This window comes from Acanthopagrus latus, chromosome 19 (genome assembly GCF_904848185.1).
Source record: "Acanthopagrus latus isolate v.2019 chromosome 19, fAcaLat1.1, whole genome shotgun sequence".
Lineage (NCBI taxonomy): Eukaryota > Metazoa > Chordata > Actinopteri > Spariformes > Sparidae > Acanthopagrus > Acanthopagrus latus.
The window spans coordinates 22,797,730-22,815,337 of record NC_051057.1 but is presented as its reverse complement, the minus strand read 5'-3'; the positions used below and the strand labels follow the sequence as shown (position 1 = coordinate 22,815,337).

Below are 17,608 nucleotides of genomic sequence, written 5' to 3'. Positions count from 1 at the left end.
AATTTGACTGTGTGGTGAGTCCATCTGCAGATGGTTGGATTAAACTTACCGAAAAGACAGATCTGACTTTACTCTTTGATTGACAGAAATTTCCACCACAAAAGTTAAGAGAGAAGTTTTTTATTGTGTATGATTTAAGGTCGTCAATAAACAGATAAACAAAGACTTTTGGATTCCAGACTTTTATATTCTGACTTCAGCGTTGCTGCACTCACACCTATAGAATACATAGTTATCATGTCATTCTTTATCAACTAATTGTAATCTTGTGAATGAGCTCTTTTTTTACTAGATGTATCTGTACGTGTGTATGTTTTGTATCCAAATGACGTTCAATATGTTTTTAATGATGTAAATATGTTTTATTTGATTTCACTTTAACAGAAAATCCACTAAGAACATCGTGATTCCATCTGTAATGTTGATTTGCATGAAGTAGTTTATTATATTATTGTCATGCTGTTATCATATTATTTTCTGTCAGTTCCAGTCATGTTGAGGTCAGATCCCTGCTGGAAGAGGCTGCAGGCATGAAACTCCTCCAGAAGAGGTCAGTAGAAGCATCTGTAAGATCAGAACTGTGGAGTGTTTGCAGAGCAGGACTCAAGTTGAGCTCCAGTGTTTCTTTGTGCTTTATTTTCAAACAGGACAAAACACAACACACATGAAAATAAAGCTTTAAAACCCAAATAGCTGTGATATGTTCACAAAACATCTATACAGTATATAACAATCATTACGTGGAGCTGTCTGGACATTCAGAGGCTCACTGTACATAAAATATATACAGTTCGCACCTTAACAACAGACACAGACACATGATGGTGTTTTAAAAGAAACACAGTGTATTAAACCATCGTCACAGCAGTTAATCAATAGTGTTAAAAAATAACCTCCTCTTAGGACCAAATGTTCACCTGACACCTGAACTCATCCTCAACACTCCAACATTAAACAATCATTTATTCTCAGGACTTATTTTTTACGAGTCCTTCCGTTTCTTTTCTGTTCTTGTGCGTTCTACAAACTTAATCTTGTTTCACGACCTCGTTATAAAACGATACGTGATGATTCATTTGAACCTGAATCGACAGAAAACCAGAATACTGTCTTCTGTCCTCGAGTCTCTTTCACACGTGAAATCCAGACGATATCCAGAAAACCAGATCAGGATAAAGTCCACATTTGCTTCTTGACACATGCAGCACACAACAGGACTGTCATGGATGACTAAACAGAATCCAGTTGGCAGTTACTCCTGTGATACGTGACTGAAACAGGCGTCCAATCCTTCATGTTGCACCTTTGACTTCTTTGCTGTTTGGTTGAAGTGTGGACGACATGAGGTGGAGGAGGAACAGCAGGCTGCGCTTCACAGGCCGAAGTCTCCCACATACACAATAAGAATCAGAACAGATATAAAAAGCACCAGAGCAGAAACAGTGTGCAGCGTCCTCGTCCTCATGTATCAGTCTGGATAAAGATGTTTGTCAGACGGCTCCAGAACACAAATCTGAAGGTCTCGTTTCAATACGGCTCCACTGAAACTGTTACACAACTGGACAAGCTCAAGTTTCCAGTCAGTAACAAAATGTCTTGAGAGACCCGAGCACGTCTCAAGTTTATTTCCACTTCCTGTCCAGTTCCTTCATTTCTTCATGGAAGATATATGCATGTAGTGCCGTCACAGCTTTTCTTTGGTTTCACTTCAGTGTTCCATGTTTTCCTTCATTATTAAGATTCCTGCAAACACAAATGAACAGAATTCAGTCCTGAAACATGTGACGTTCAAAACTCCTCTACAATAATGTAAATATCTCTGCAAACTTCAGATTTTGGGGTTTTGTCTTCACTTCATGGAACCATTTGAATGATCATGAATATAACATGATGCATGATGTGAACTTTTGCTTTGCTTCTTCCTGACAGCTGAACAGAAAAACAGTCAGCTTTGTTTTAATGATAATGAAAAAAGCTTTCAACTTCCAATGAAGGAGAAATGTTTAGAGATATAAAACGCCAGATTTCTCAACTTTAATATACAGAATACTTACTGTAAAGGTCATTGTTCTTCACCATTTTTTGTTTGTTCATACCTATGTGATGTTTGAGTCTGGGTCAAAAACACATTACAGTCAGTTCACAACACAACAGAGGCAAAATATGAGATCATGCAAAATTATTGATACTATTAGTATTATATTTACCTTTTTAGATTTTTGATTCCTAAAGAATAACCAACCAACCAACGAGACAACTCCAATTAAAACTAAAACTCCAATTACTGCACCTATAGTGACAGGAGAGGTGCCTGAAACAGAAAGAGATTCAGTTTTTTAATCTTCATGATGTCATAACTCCAGTTTCAGCTGCTGTGGCGTCACGATGTAGCGTGGACATTTATAAAGGAGGTGTGTAAACATGCAAACGTATTAAAGCTGATATTACACACAACAACATCTCTTGTACAGGTAAACTGAAAGTTTCTTCTCGTTGCTACCTCACCTTGACTTTGCACCATCTTCAGGAAGGTGTTGGTTATGATCGTCTCCTCATCGTCTCTCAGTTCACAGGTGTATGTTCCATCCTGAGCTGAAGTTAAGTCCTTCAGCGTGAGGCTGCCTGACGCAGATACACCCTTCACGTGCTGCCTCCACTGCTCTGAGGCTGTGTAGGAGACGTCGGCGCTGGTCTGTGTCAGGACGGTCTGGCTGTGGTTGAACCTCCAGACGAGGCCTGTGTGGGGAGCGTTTGTATCAGCGCAGCGGATCGTTGTTTCACTGCCTTCACCGCTGACAGAAGCTGAAATGATGGAACACAATAACACAGACACAAATGAAACGGTGAATATCTGATGTCTGAACTCATGCTGAGGTCAGTTCCACAGTGACAGCAGGAAACTCTTACTTTCTTTCAACACGCTGGTCTTCTGGTTTGTGCCGGCGCTGACGGTGCAGCTGTAGGTCAGATCAGCGACACCGTCTACACGGGTCACAGAGCTGCTGATGGTGTAGAGCTGCTGGTCCGTCTGCTGGACTGTGGTTGGCTTCTTGAGGGTCATGGTTGATGGAGGGCTGGTGGACCAGGTGAGCTCAGGCTCAGGGTAGATCCCCTCTGAGCTACAGGTGATGCTGTTCTCGTCCTGCTGAATGTGGACTTCACGCACCGGAGCTGCAAAAGACAAGATTCACTTTTTTTAAAAACATGTTTTGGAGGCGGTGATCATGGAGACCTGATGCTGACAGCTTCAGCTCGTGTTAGTCACGCTGTGTTTTCTTGGATTTTAATTGTTCTCTGCACCCATTGTCGTTTATCCACAGGCATGAAGTGCTCCAGAACCAGAACCCTGAGGATGCTAATTACCTGACTGAAGGTTCAGAGTGACCACAGTGATGCAGCACTTCAGCCTGCAGACTTTGGTCTCAGAGGACGACAAATCAAATGATGCCATAATCATAATCATAGTTTTTATTACTTTTTATTAGTTTTCTGCTCTTTATATAAGGTCATTATAGAAACCGCTGGGCTCAGAGTGAGAGTTTCTGTAGGCTGCTGGCTAAACTGCTCATTCTCTTCCAAACAGAGCAGAAATGTAGAGTCACAACAAACGAACAAACTCAGACATTTATACTTTCTCTTGTGCTTCTCCGGAGTGACCTTGTCCTTCTTGCAATCAGCACAATAAGTGATAATGTTTACTGTGTTGTTTCTTATCGACTAGATGACCTCAGTCTCACAGCCCTGAGAGAATAATGCTTCAGTCTGCTCTCCCTGAGAATCAAACGGTTACATTTACTCTTAAAGCTGAGAGCACCAGACTTCAGACCGACATCAGAGAACTGGTGGCGATGAAGCTCGACTGCCTCGCCTTGAAAAACAAAAGCTGCACTGAAACATTTTTCACAACACTCCTGCCGACACGGTCACTTCTGATCCCCAACACGTCAGGTAACAAACGACGCTGGAAAACAGACGGAGGTCAAACTGCACTTTTCCAGGTGGAATAAAAGATGCAGCTGTGACTTTTCTCTCTCTGTAATAATAATAAGTGATGATTTAGCTTGTAGAGGTTTGTGTTTTCTGTACTTCCTACCTTCCACGTTCATGTTGATGAACAACTCGTTGTTCCCAGTGATGGTGCTCGTGTAACATTTGTATCTGCCTCGGTCCTGAAGCTTCACCCCTGACAGCTGCAGCGCCGCGTTCCCTTTGGAGATCTGGTCCTGGAACAGTGACGTCCTGGCCTTGAAGCGCTGGTCTTGGTATGCCAGCCTGTCTTCGCCGTGGTAATAGGAGTGGACGGTGATTTCTTTTCCGTTCACCTGAATCCAGTGGATGACGACATCGTCGCCTGGTTTAAAGTTGCACGGTAAGACGCAGCTGGTGTTGAAAACACAGATTTCTGCATCTGAAAGACACCAGGTGAAGAAGCAGCAGTGAGCATCTTCAAAAGCAGCAAATCACATTAATCACTGATTCATCTGTTCGTCCGTCATGATAATGATTGCAATGGTAATAACTGGCTTGTAGTATGACAGAAGAATTCATTAGACATTTGGTGCATTTGTTGTTTTGTTGAGGCCTCCAGAGGACTCGGAACAAGACGGAGGTTTATTTGAGATGCCTGGAGACATTTCCATCAGCCGTGTCTTCACAGGATGTCAGATCATCCACGTCTGTGATCCTTGTGACCAAAACAGGTATTTCAAGCCAAACTACGGTGTTTTCCTACTGCGGTTGTGTTTTCTCCCCTGGTACAGAGCAGAGGTGTAGCTGTGCTGGTGAATGCAGCTGCTCTGTGACTGGTGTCCCTGGAAGGAATCTCTGTTTGCCTGTTACCTGAGTTCACCTGCACGACAACACTGATCTCCCACAGTTTTGCCTTTAGTTTAGTTTTCGTGTCTCATTTGCGTTGTAGTTTGTTTGAACGCCTTGTTTTCTGTTATTTTAACCTCACTTTACTTTGCTGTTTTGTCACCTTGGTCAGTTGATTACTTGTTTTTCTGACCACATTGTTTGTGGCCCTTCACTTTACTTACATGTGTGATCTGTCAGCTGCACCGTTCTGCTGCGAGGCCTCAGCTTAGTTTGCCTTTTTCACAGTATTTCATACTGAGGCCTCTTTAATGGATAATTGTAATAAAGTTATTCACCTTACAGATATGTTTAATTTGCTCATTAATCTTTTCTTTCCCCCCTCAGCTGTTCCAGCCTCTGACTGTTTAGGTTTATTATTTGGATCATTCTTTAAAACAAAACCTTTAATTTGCTTTGGCGCTCACGTCTCTGCAGTACTGAGCCTGTTTGTTCTTTCTCATTTCCCCAGAGGTTCAAATATTTGGTGTCAACGTTCAACCTGAACAAACGTGAACTTGCAACATAAGAAACATCCAGTTTTAACTTCTCTGTGGTTTGGCAGAAACGTGGCTAACGTCAATATTCATCTGTGCAGCTTTAAGATCAGAAAATATAGAAAACAAAACATTTTAAAGGGAGAAAAACATTCAGATTCTTTCTGGGATGATAAAGTGAAACATCTTCAGTTGTTTATGACGTTGACTTTGAATCAGAGTTACAGGAAACATGCAACATACATTCTTTGTGTGTGTGTGTGTGTGTGTGTGTGTGTGTGTGTGTGTGTGCAGGAATGAAATCAAACAGGTTGCACAAGATTCAAACACATCTACTAATCTTCTATCTACATTTCTCAGCAACTGGTTTGTTCTGTTACTTCACTTCCTTATATAGTTGTGAGATGTGGGTTTAATATCTCTAGTTAAATGAACACATGATCACTTTGCACTCTGTCACTTGATTAAAGTCCACGTCATAAACGATCTCAGCGTCACTTACAGAACAACAACAACAAAAAAAAAACCTAAATCAATGAATTATTTTGTTGTGCTTTTACTTTTACTCAGCTGTTAAATGTTGAACTCTGTTCTCACTTATTTCTACTTTATCTGGCTGTGTGCACAGTTTCAGTCTCACATTTTAGATTCACTCTGTCAGTCAGTGTAGTTCAAGTGAAGGTCATCTTACAGCTTATCTACAGCAAATGAAACTGAGTTCTCTCCTGTTATATTGAGACGACAAGTCAAGTTTAAAAGGAGATTTAAAATATCTGAAACTGTGAAACTACAGAGAGAATGTGTCGTGTCTTTGTGTTTGTAGCTGGATCGATTCAACAGTTTTTATTACAGGTATATCTGAACTGATTATATTTCCTGGAAAAAGAAAATGACTCCTGTACTAAGTTTAAACACGTCTGTGGTCTAAGTTTAGACTGGAGGGAGATCAGACGGGCTGTGAACGCCTCACTCACCTCCTCTGATAGAAGTCCACAGAAAGCTCAGGACCACCAGGTACACAGAACACCTGACCACAGACATCCTCTTCTTAAACCTCCTCCGTGATTCTGAAGTTCACCGGAAAGAAAAAGAAAGAAAGAATCGGTTCAAGGTTGAAACCGCCCAGCTGGTCTGATTGGTTCCACACACACTCGTCCAGCAACAGAGTGAGAGTTACTTTTAGCCTTGGCATCAGCACTGTGTGTGTGTGTGTGTGTGTGTGTGTGTGTGTGTGTGTGTGTGTGTGTGTGTGTGTGTGTGTGTGTGTGTGTGTGTGTGTGTGTACAAAGGTCAGTTTAAGGCGTTTTCAGCATTACAGGTTACACAATTAACACTGTGGTAACATATAAACTGAGGGTGGAGTGTTCAGATCTTTTAACTTACTAAAAGCAACAACAGCACAGTGTAGAAATACATTAAACACTTTACTTTCTCTTTCTCTGTACATGCAGCAGGTTAGCTGTCAGGTTTCTCTCCCGCCTGCATCATTATTTCCAGCACCTAGAACTTCGATCCTGGACCTCCTGGATTAGGACCGGCACCTGTTTGACTGGATCCGGGACAAGAGAGAAGAGACATTTCTTCTTCATGTATAACATTTAAGTACGATCAAATAGTTCAGAATTTGTAAAGAATGCGTTTCAAGTTCATTAAGTTTCTCCTTAATCAACAATTAGGTGATTTGTTAAGGGAGTCTGGTTAATTTGCAACTAATAGTTCAACTAACAAAAACCAACCTTATCTGTTAGGAGTGGTTTTTTTATAAGGTGACTCAAGAAGAGATAACAGTCAACAAGCCACTGAGCAACGATTCGGTGCTTCAAGTCAGATTCCAATCAGCTCACATACGGCCAAAATAAAGTGACTTATACAGGTTAGTGTCTCCATATTATGTTTCTTTTACTGTCTCCATCACATCTCCGTGGAATAATAGACCTTGAGTTATATTGTTTTGTTATATCTCATATAAAAAGCAGACACAAACCTTCAGTGATTAGTCTTTTTTAATAACATTACATTAATTATGACACATTAGTGAAAGAGGTCAAGTATAATTCAGGAAACGTGACGCATGTCGGCAGTGCAGAGAGAATCAGAAACCCTTTGATTCTGCTGCAGATGATGTTTTTATCATAGAAAGTCAAACATTAATCTCTCCACGTCAGGATGAAAGTACGTATCGTTCAGTCACGTCAGTGATTCACTGTCACATTCATCTTTATAATACAGGAAACAATTTCCAGAAGGAGCTTGACATCGTGGAGTTTCCTCTCAGTTCAGGGAAGGTTTGGTTGCAGCAGGATTCAGGTGTAGGTGGCAGAACATCAAGTCAAGCTTTGAAATTAAAAATCCAGCCTGTGCAGGTGCTGATTCCCTCCTCGAGCTGAAACCTCGGAAGAAGAGACGACCGCCAACATCGGAAAATTCAAACCGAGGCTCTTTTCTTGCATATTGAAGTTCACAAGATTTGTGATGCAGCATTTTGCTCCTCAGCCTCATGTAACTTTTCAAATGATCCATGAAGTTCAATTACTTCTTTTTTTTTTTTACATGCTGAATAGTTCAAAAAAAAAAATCTGAACCTCGGGAACTAAATCAGAAACTAGAATTAATTTCCCGTTTCATGTTTCATCAAAGTGAAACAGACGAGGCCACAGAAAACTTCAACAAACATCACAAACAAATTTCTCTCCTCGTCTAAATAATCACCTCGTCACACCAACATCTACACGGTAAAATGACACATTCAAGAGTTGATCATGTAGTTACGTCTTACGGCTGGTTTCCATCCAAACGTTTTGCAAATTATGACTGAATTTTGAGGAAAATCTGCATAAAATAATGTGAATTCATGTTGTTTGACGGTGATGGTGGTATTACAAATATTTATAAAAACTTAAATTTGAGGATCAAACATTCAAATATAATTGAAGTAATAAAATAACAAGGAATGATATTCAAACGTGATCACAGAGGAAGACTCACATCGATAATGTCTCATTAGGCTACTGACTCAGCTAACGAGGTAACAAGGTGGCTAACAGGCCGTTAGAGGCAGCAGAAAGACATCGAGGCACTTTGTAGGAGCCGCCTGTCACTGTTTCACAGAGCGACAACCAAAGTACAGATTCATTTTGCTGTGACGAGGCATTAATGCAGACAAAAGCTTTCAAACTGCTAAATCGTCTGCAGACTTTTCCCCAATAGTCCCGAAACATCAGGCTTCACTGTCCAAGTTCAGAGTTCAGAAGAAAAGTTCCTGTGATGGAAAATCCAGTTTGTTTGTTTTTAGAATCAGCGCGATCCGTCTTCAGGGATCGTCACGAGAAAAAACTAGTTCCTGAACGGCAGATTTACAGCTGCACCGTCACGAGGACGCTGGAAGCAGTTTGTTGTTCGCCTTCTACACTCGAGCACGAAGAGTGAAATCAGTTTATCATGGTGTCAGTTCCCTGTTAGAAAAACATCCAATGTGCCCGGAAAAAAATAATTACATGTTTAAAAAGCTCTGGAGAAAAGCAGTTTGATCCGTGTCAGTGTGCAGCCGTGTGCGTGTTTGATTTGTTAGTATCTAGTTAGTTTCATGTGTTTTCCAGGTTGTGGATTCAGTTTGTTCTCAGGTCAGCTGGGCTCCAGTCTGGAGGCCCGACTGGCCGTTGGTGCTGCCCACCGTCAGAGGTCTGCTCTCATTCAGGTTACTGTCGGCTGTCGAGTCTGGAGGAGTGAGAGGAAGACATTCGATAAGAGGATGAAGAAGAAAAGGCCACGGAGGGAATTCAAAGCCACATGTCAGATGTAAAATTGTCATGATTTGGGTTTTGGGTTTCTGCTTGAGAGTTTCAGGGGTGTGTCGTCTCGTCTGAGGTGTGGTTTCCCTGGAGGGTTGTACCATGACTCACACACACACACACACACACACACACACACACACACACACACACACACACACCTGCAGCGAATCTCCTCGTCACTCCTGATTCAACACCTTGGAACACATGTGGTGGTTCTCAGACATTAAGCCTTGATCTGAGTGTTTCGGTCTCGTTGCTTTTTGGTCTCGATCTGGTTTAAACACACCAGGAGGCTCTCGGGACCCGTCTACTCTCTGGTAAACTTTGCACCTTAACCCAGCCTGTCACTGCACTGCCACTGAACTGCACTTAAAGTCCAGCTGCTGTCGAATCAATCACCTTTTGCATCCATCTAATATTCAAACCGACACAAAAATACACCTGTGTATGAGCTGTAACTGCCCCTGTTACATGATGTGACGGTCCAGGATCAAATTTAAAAACGATATCACTGAAAACAGACACCTAACACTTCATAAAGATCTGTTTTTATTCAAGATGTTAAATCAACTTTATGGTCATTTATGCTGCTTCTGCTGTATTCATCAGCCTCACTAATGTCAATACAGTAGAAGAAGTCCTGTAGAATCAGAGGCGATCTGTCGCTCCATCTAGTGTCTGGTTCTGGTGGTGCTGGTTCTGATACTTCTTTCTAAAGAATTTACTGACTGACCTTTGACTGAATGCAGCTCTGTCACCTCTTCAGGGTCGTTTCTGGGCTTTGAGGCGCCTCCTGGGTGAGAGATGACAGAGACGTAATCAGATTTAAATTAGCACTAGAAATGACTAAGTCTACTTGAATGTACTATCTTTGTGTTTTTATGGTTTTTACTCATCCATTGTGATTTTTATTCCCTTGTATCGTGTTTTTTGTTTGTGTTGAGGCGCTTTGTAACGCCGGTTTTGAACGACAGTCAACAAAAGCAAGGAGGTGACGACGGAGAGAAACTCCCCAGACTCCCTCTGAAAACTGCTCACTTTTGATTATTGTCGAGTCAAAAGAAACTTTAAGAACTTTGCGAAACGCTCGTTATGACAAATTCTTCATTGTTTGGACCTTCTCGTAACTTCGGCCTATGTTTTAAATCACTTCATTTCTTTTTATTGTAAAAAGCTGATGTATTTATTTGCATATAGAGCAGGAAAGTGCACGCCTGCGTCCCGTGTCCATGTTTCGGTTAGTCAGTTGTGACCTGGATGGAATTAGTTGTAACGGGTGTAACTGGTGTAACTGGTGTAACTGGTGCGGGTGCAGCGTCACAGTGATCACCTGGTTTTATATTCCAGTTCTTCTCCCACTATTAGGAGTATTTATTTTTGTGTGTCAATCAAAAATAAATAGCAGTTTGTGTGTATGTGTAATAATGAAGATTTAGATGTAGATGCAGGGTTTGGATATCAGATTTTATGATCTGATCAGATTTAATAATCTTTCAAAGGTTCACTGTGTAGGTTTCTCCTCCCAAAGCTACATAGCGCAGCTGTAACACTGACGCTTCTTGTACAATATAGTTAATGTTTTACTCAATATGACTCTGAGTTCTTGGCGATGTTGTTGTGCTGCCTGTAAAACTTCTTCGTTAAAAGTTAGAAAGAGCTCTCAGCTCATGTTTGGACTGAAATACTGGGAGCTGAATCTTTATTTTTAATGAATAATTAAAACTGCTGATGTCACCACATGGATGTTTTGGGGCAAGCTGCCCGTCTTCAGTGTTTTCTTGTAATGGCAGGTAACCGGTTCCTCCCAGCAGAGGGAGCCACGTCTTTATTTAAGCATCTCTTAGAAAAGGATCCTGTTCTTTTTCCCGCCTCTCTGCCTCAGCTGTGCTCACAGGGATGTTATTTTTACTTCCCTTCAGACAAAAACCTGAAGAAGTGCAGCTCAACCAGTTACTCGTCCTAACTGTACCTCAGGACTCTGTGGCAGAAATAAACTGCAAAATCCAAACCAAATTTTGACCTATTCCTTTAAAAGTGACAATTAATTGAAGCATTCAAGACCAAAACACAGACACCCAGGATGATTTCTGCCCCAGTTTGAATGAGAGTATATGAGTGCATATTGCTTGTAGTGTATGTATCAAGCCGTCTTCTCTATCAGTTAATGTCCACGTCTGTTGGACTCCATCTTTACCTTTCACCTTCAGGTAGGCCAGCATTCCCGCCAGAGCCAGAACCAGCACCGCGATCACCAGGCCGACGATCCACCAATAAGACGGCGCCTCTGAAGTTCTTGGCTGAACTGCACACAGGTAAAAAAACAAATAAATAAAAAGTTTAATACAGGGGTTGTTGAATATGTTCACAGTAACTACAGTTTTAACCTAATCGTCCCTTTTTTGATTTGCTGAATTTTTTGTTATCATTGTGATTCAAGTGTTTTCTCAGTCGCACATCCTTTAAAATTACACTACAAAACCAAAGCATAACCAACAGGCTCACAGGTATCACAGTACGATAGGAAAACGGTAAATTATTAACAATATATTTATTTTTTTTACCAAACAATTAATCTCTTATTTAAAAAAAGCACCAAAAAAAAAACAAACTAGCCTGTTGAGCCTGTTTTTCAATCGGTTCAAGAAAACTTTAAGTTACAGCTGGAAATGGTTCAGTTTGTTCTACTTTTTGTTTTCTGAAATTGCTTTGACAGCAAAAGGAACATTTGAGTTTGTTTCCGGTGAAACTAGACGTCACATTTGGCTCTGAGAAATTGTGAAAATCCTTTTTGTCGTCTCACCAGCTGCTTATTTTTCAACTGACTGGGATGATTTTTACTGTTTTAGTTTGATCTGTATTCGCTATTTGAATGAATCCATATTGCAAATCATTATTTGGATGTTCATTTATGACATCTGTTGATATTTATGCTGTCTTTATATCCAGGTTTTCTATCTTTGTGTGACACCTACTGAGCCTGTTTTTCATTGGGCTCCAGAAATGTGTCGTTTGCAGCTTGTGTTGGCTGGTTTGTTGCATCCTAGTCTGGTTTTTAGTCCTCACACGGGCTTTGGACTTGTTACTCCAGTGAACCAGTCTGTGTTTGTGACCTCACCGTCAGGACCGTCGATGGTGACACCGGTGCGCTCGGTGTGAGTGTTGTACGGCATGGAGAACACACAGGTGTAGCTGCCCGTGTGCTCCAGGTGTTTGGGATCCATCAGTCGCAGAGAGCCATCTCCAAACGGGACCCTGAAGCCGTCCAGCTCCACGTGGCTTTCCCACGGCGGCGAGGAGACGCTTTTCCCCGACTGGCTGTCGTAGGTGAGGATGTGGGAGGGGTCCTCGCCGTTGGAGAAGCTCCAGTGGAGGAAGGGGTTGTTCATGTAAGGAGGGGCATAGCAGGGGATGGTCAGATCTCTGCCTTGAGCTCCTTTTATTTCTACCAGAGAGCAACAGCAAAGGTTTGGGTTGAGAGGCACAAAAATCAGAGGTAGAGACCTAATACTGGTAGGATAAATACGGCGTGTACCTCTCTCCCTGAGCGAGGCAGTCCAGGCCGGACCACCGTAGGAAGTCGTGACTTTGCAGATGTAGATGAGGTCAGGTTGTCCGCTCAGCCTCTTGAGGCGGCTGTCGACCGTGTACAGCCCCTGTTTGTCGGGCAGGATGCGCGTGACCGGTCGTAGGGCCTCTAAAGTGGGCGGCTCGGTCGCCCAGGTTACACGTGGAGCCGGGAAGACATTGCGGACGGTGCACTTCATCTCCTCGTAGCCGCTCAGCCTGGACAGCTCCAGAGACAGGCCTCGGATGGGTGCTACACACACACAAAGACACACAAAGACACACACAGCATGCTTAAATGTTTCCCAGCAGCCCTGATGACAGACACTAAATGCCACGGCCCAATATAGCCTGACAGTGGGTGATATCATTCTAATGCAGATACCATCCAAGCACTGTCAACACAACAAAACACTGCCGCAAAAAGAAATACTCTCCTAAAAAAACGTCACTTTTCTTGACTGATCTAAAAGAACCTTAACGTCGCTCTCACTTCAGAGTCTCCCAGGGGAGAAAAAATACTGGCCTGGAAATCCCTCTGCAGAAAGTAGTAATTTTGAAGTAACTTGAAGTAATTTTGAAGTAATTATGCACCTGGCAGTCAGAATAAAAGCAGGGAATTATAGCACAAGGCTGTAGCAACGCTGGTGCCTCTGTCAGACCGGTGAGCTAAATGCTAACATGCTAGTTAGTATTAGACAAAGTGTACGTTTGCTTTACATGGTGCTCTTGTCAGCAGATCATTTAAAAAATGTTTCATATTAAACCAAACCTTGTAAGAGACCCGTCAGTCCACCATTGTTTGTCCTCCAGAAGTTAGCAATGATATGCAACGTCTGGATACTCTTTCAAAATAAGGGCACCGAAAGTACTTGGTTAGGTTTGGGAAAAAGACTCCATGCTGATTTAAAGTCAATGAAACAGCGGTGCAGCGCTCTCGTAAACCCACAGCAACGCCCTCCCTATCTGGACTTTCTGGTACTTCACACCATTGTTGAGTGACGACTTTGTGATCCTAACAAAGCTGCTGCTCATTGGCTGTTTGCTGTCGCATTAAACTGCACCTGCTCATAAGACAGGTAAACATGGGTGTTGCCAAATTAACGGCCTCTAAATTCTCAAGGATCATAACTCTAATACTGAGACAGGAAACTGAGACGACCTCAAAGTGTGTGTTGCAGACAGTTAATAAACACATTGTTTTGCTCTGTGATGTTGTTATGTGAAACCCTTCTCAGTTAGTATGACACAAGCGTAACACCTTTTCTCTCTCTAATGAATCTGTTAAACCTCTGCACCAACATGTTGGTGACATCACTCGTTTGTTTGTTTTTATGACGGCGCTCTCACCCGCCGAAACAAACCGGTTCTGAACTGTGATCAGATTCTGTGAGGTGTGACCGCATCCTAAACTCACCTTCCACCTTCACGATGACCTTCGCGTTGTGTTCACCTGTCGAGGTTTTCACATGACACCGATACGTCCCTCTGTCCTTTAACCCGCAACTCCGGAGGATCAGCGTGGCGTTGCCGTGTGTTATCAGGTGTGGGAAAATGGAGGCGCGGCCAGCGACCTTCTCATGCTCAAAGTGCTCTTCGCTGCTGTCCTCATCATCATCATCATCATCATCGTCATCATCATCATCGCTGTCGTCCCTGTCGTCGTGTTTGTCCTTAGTGTCCTGCTTGAACTTGTACACCAGCTCATCCTGCCTGAACCACTCGACGGTCTCCTTGCTGTCCGGCTTGAAGCTGCAGGGGAGAACGCACTCCTCGGAGACGAAGCACGTCACAGCCACATCTGAAACATAACATTCAAACTGGTAAGACTGGAGAAAGAGCAGGATACATTTCGTGTCCAGCCTCAAAAAAAACAAAGAAATACACCACTGCTCCATAGCGCTCGCTGGCCAGCTGAGAGATGTTTTGGCGGCAAGTTTGCTACGCTCAACAGGCTGTCTTAGTTTTTTTTTTGTTAAATAATCTACGTACCTCCGTCCAAAAAGGCTACCAGACCTGACAGATACTGCTCTCCGCTGTGGCTGTGTGCTTTGTGCTAACATTAGCTGCTGATCGAGGCTGTTGCTGCTCTGTTCTTTGTCTTGGGCTGTGTGCTTTGTGCTCAGTGCATAGTTGTCATCGCTAACTGTATCCAACTACTTCAAGTCTCTCGCAAGTGTAAGGAAACATCTAACATTATTGTAATTAACACTATTTGCATTAACAAAATATTCTCTGGTTGTGTTTTTGTGGCGGCTGGTTTCTACATCAGCTGTAAGAAGAGCAGCAGCAGGTCGATCAACCGAACCAGTTTGTAAACCAGCCCTGCAGTTAAGTTCACACTGTACACGGAAACTATTCAGAGAGCATCAAACTCCTTTTTGTTATTTACAGATTTCAGGAAACAGAACAGGAAACTATCAGATATCAGCATCATTCAGTGGATTGTGTTGTTCAGTTGTTTTCTTCAGATGGTTCAGATTACAGTCTGCTCGGATGAAACCTCTGTTAACAATGTTCCAACGACTCTGTTCTCACCTGGTCGAACAAACCAAAGGAGGAAACATTGATTCAGGCTCAAGTTTTATTCACATTTAGTCTCGTTCTCCGACTTCCTTCCTCACTCTCAGTCTCTCCTGGGAGTCATAGCGAGAAGCGACCAAATGAAACACAACCTTGAATATAACAACAGATTTCTCTGTTGGAAACATTTAGAATAATGCAAGTAAACAAAATGCTCTTCGCTTTTAGACGTTTTTAATGTTACAGATTATAATCTGAAAGAGGAATGTGGGTTTTTTTTCACCCTCAACTTTCCTTTATTGCCACACATCCAGGGTGGAGGTGGGTTATTAATCTCGACAGTGACTAATAGTTTGCAGTGGCATTTACTCACAGATATTTCAGAAAAAGAGGAAGTCAGAGCTCTTCTTGCGAAAAACAAGCTGGTAAAACATCAACGTAACGCTCGAGTCTTGACACGCCTCACTGTGACATGGTGAGAAGCAGCCAGGCCGTCTGATTGAAATCAGATCGGAGTGATGTGAACGACAGCTCGGCTACATTCAGTTTTGTATTTCAGCAGTTCAGTGTTGGATTACAGCCGACTGGAGAGCAGACGCACCGCTGATTGTTGAGCTGCTTGAGGCTAAAATAATCTCACTGGTGAATACAAATTTCTGTCAGTGCAGCCTGAAGGAGCCAATAAATGAAAAACACAAAGATAAACTGAAGTGACCCGTTTTGTCATTAATTCATGGCCGTGTGTTAAAGGCACAGTTCATCCAAAAATATAAACCCGCTGATCATCTCCTCCCTTCATGCTGATATAAAGTCAGCCACACATTTCTGGAGCTTCACAGTGAAACAGAGTTGCAGCGTTCTGCTAAACAACTGAAGTAGCTGGTAAAGAAATTCAGCTTCATTCAGCTCGTCTGAAGTGATCAAAGCTTCCTGAAGCCTCGAGAGTGATTTGAAAAGTCGCTACTGACATCTTTGAAGCTTTCTATCCGGACAGAGGAAGGAGGCGATGACGGAGTGTTTTATCTTTGGGTGAGCTGTTCTTTAAAGATTGTTTAACGTATTGAATCAGGTTAATGTTTCACTGCCGGCCACCTTGAAGAAACCGTGTTTGCTCAGCAGATTACAACACGAGACTTTCAACAAGGGCACAAAATGTCACATAACTGCGTGACGGGAGGTCGATGCCAGCCGACAGCCAGGCAGGTAAACCGGTCGAGGGGCTGCGCTGCGTGGTGCAGGTGTGAGTCAGAGGGGTGAGTCGTGATTCTGCTGCTGATAGAGCTTTGATTTCCAGGAAGAGCGAGAATCAGAAGAGCAGCTGTGAGCTGTCAAAACATGTTCAGACTGCAGAGGAGGGGCTGAGACGGCCCTGCGTGGATGTAACGGCATAAAAACATAATCTGACAGCTTTTTGGCACAAAACCAAAGCTTGGTAACCAAATTCTCGTTGTGGCTCAAATGTCTTTCGGCAGTCGTCCTGATGGAAGAGAGCAGGACGGGCGGCTGAACGTACATATTTAGCATGTGGGTCGATCCATATCAGCTCACGAGGGCCTTCCAGTCCACGTCACGGAGTCCCTCACATAAACTCTAATCTTTGAGTTTCTATACATATACTTATAAAAGCACAGCAGGTTTTTCAGCTCTGGAGTTATATTCAACAAGATCTGTGTCACTCAGCACCAAATAACTTCTGGATGTGACACAGAACCAAACTCTTGCTTACAAAAAAAGGAAAACTAGTGGAGAAATTCACTTTTGAAAATGTGAAAAAGTTTCTTTAGTGTCTGTTTGGATGCTCAGGACAAATTACAACCCAGTCCAGTAAAAAAAAAAAAGATTTCTGAGGCTTCAAATACAGGGAATCACTGAAATGAAGTAAAGTACAAGGTCTCGTGAATGTAATAGTTCCCACATGAATCCATGACATGAACCGGGAACAGATTTTGGGTGCGTTGGCTCTGGAGTCACTCGTATAAAATGTTCAGTTCGTCCCGGATCTCTGAGTTAAATGTTACCTTGACGCTCAGGAATGATGGTCAGAGCTACTAAATCAAAACCAGACGGACGTTCGTTTCAAGCTCAGCTGTGTCACAGCTTCCTCACTCGCTGTGGTGGGAGAATATTTCCACCCTGAGCTCAAACCTGACGTCAGAACTCAGGGGAGAAGTTTGAATAAACCCTCTGACTAACTTGGGACAGTTCACTGTTGCAAAAAGGAAGAAAAAAAAATCTTGCAACTGTTTAAAAAAAAAGAAAAGCACAGATTGTTGTGTTTTCTGAGGATCAGGTTGTGTAAAGAAACCCTGCGGTTCTTTTTTAATCCCTGTGAATGTTGCAGGTCAGTTTTGGCTGCAGGACAAAGAGGCGTTTGTGTCT

At 42.6% G+C, this 17,608-nt stretch overlaps 2 protein-coding genes and 1 long non-coding RNA gene across 8 annotated transcripts in view; 1 reads left to right on the top strand and 2 right to left on the bottom strand.

Moving 5' to 3' along the window:
• Nucleotides 1–340: 340 nt before the first annotated feature.
• Nucleotides 341–6,522, bottom strand: hhla2b.2 (HERV-H LTR-associating 2b, tandem duplicate 2). The gene is made up of 7 exons (XM_037079951.1): nucleotides 6,326–6,522; nucleotides 4,094–4,408; nucleotides 2,908–3,171; nucleotides 2,506–2,802; nucleotides 2,208–2,311; nucleotides 2,055–2,113; nucleotides 341–1,743 (listed from the first exon to the last, which is right to left on the bottom strand). Exons 1-6 carry the CDS (start codon nucleotides 6,390–6,392, stop codon nucleotides 2,063–2,065), a joined length of 1,098 nt encoding a protein of 365 aa, XP_036935846.1. The 5' UTR covers nucleotides 6,393–6,522; the 3' UTR covers nucleotides 341–1,743; nucleotides 2,055–2,062.
• An 814-nt stretch (nucleotides 6,523–7,336) lies between these two features.
• The window catches only part of hhla2b.1 (HERV-H LTR-associating 2b, tandem duplicate 1), a 10,415-nt gene continuing 143 nt past the window's right edge, over nucleotides 7,337–17,608 (bottom strand). The window contains exons 2-7 of one of the 2 annotated variants that reach the window (XM_037079949.1): nucleotides 14,124–14,507; nucleotides 12,675–12,959; nucleotides 12,258–12,584; nucleotides 11,337–11,444; nucleotides 9,876–9,935; nucleotides 7,337–9,065 (exon numbers count right to left, since the gene is read on the bottom strand). In XM_037079949.1, coding sequence (XP_036935844.1) covers nucleotides 8,968–9,065; nucleotides 9,876–9,935; nucleotides 11,337–11,444; nucleotides 12,258–12,584; nucleotides 12,675–12,959; nucleotides 14,124–14,507 — 1,262 coding nt within the window. In that variant the 3' untranslated portion in view covers nucleotides 7,337–8,967. The remainder of the gene's footprint in view (nucleotides 9,066–9,875; nucleotides 9,936–11,336; nucleotides 11,445–12,257; nucleotides 12,585–12,674; nucleotides 12,960–14,123; nucleotides 14,508–17,608) is intronic. The other variant, XM_037079950.1, reaches the window with a different exon arrangement.
• LOC119009045 overlaps nucleotides 9,248–17,608 on the top strand; it is a 9,965-nt gene continuing 1,604 nt past the window's right edge. For 2 of the 5 annotated variants that reach the window (XR_005071618.1, XR_005071617.1), the window contains exons 1-4: nucleotides 9,248–9,459; nucleotides 11,350–11,454; nucleotides 12,264–12,466; nucleotides 17,571–17,608. The exon at nucleotides 17,571–17,608 is cut by the window's right edge and continues 56 nt beyond it. This is a non-coding gene — a long non-coding RNA (uncharacterized LOC119009045). The remainder of the gene's footprint in view (nucleotides 9,460–11,349; nucleotides 11,455–12,263; nucleotides 12,467–17,570) is intronic. The other 3 variants (XR_005071616.1, XR_005071615.1, XR_005071614.1) reach the window with 2 other exon arrangements.

Bases quoted from the DNA above. Each gene is read 5' to 3' on its own strand.
- hhla2b.2 (XM_037079951.1), bottom strand. From the start codon at position 6,392: ATGTCTGTGGTCAGGTGTTCTGTGTACCTGGTGGTCCTGAGCTTTCTG. The intron at 4,409-6,325 runs GTGAGTGAGGCG...GGTGTCTTTCAG, and splicing joins GTGGACTTCTATCAGAGGAG to ATGCAGAAATCTGTGTTTTC. The intron at 2,114-2,207 runs GTAAATATAATA...TTTTTGACCCAG, and splicing joins GGAATCAAAAATCTAAAAAG to ACTCAAACATCACATAGGTA.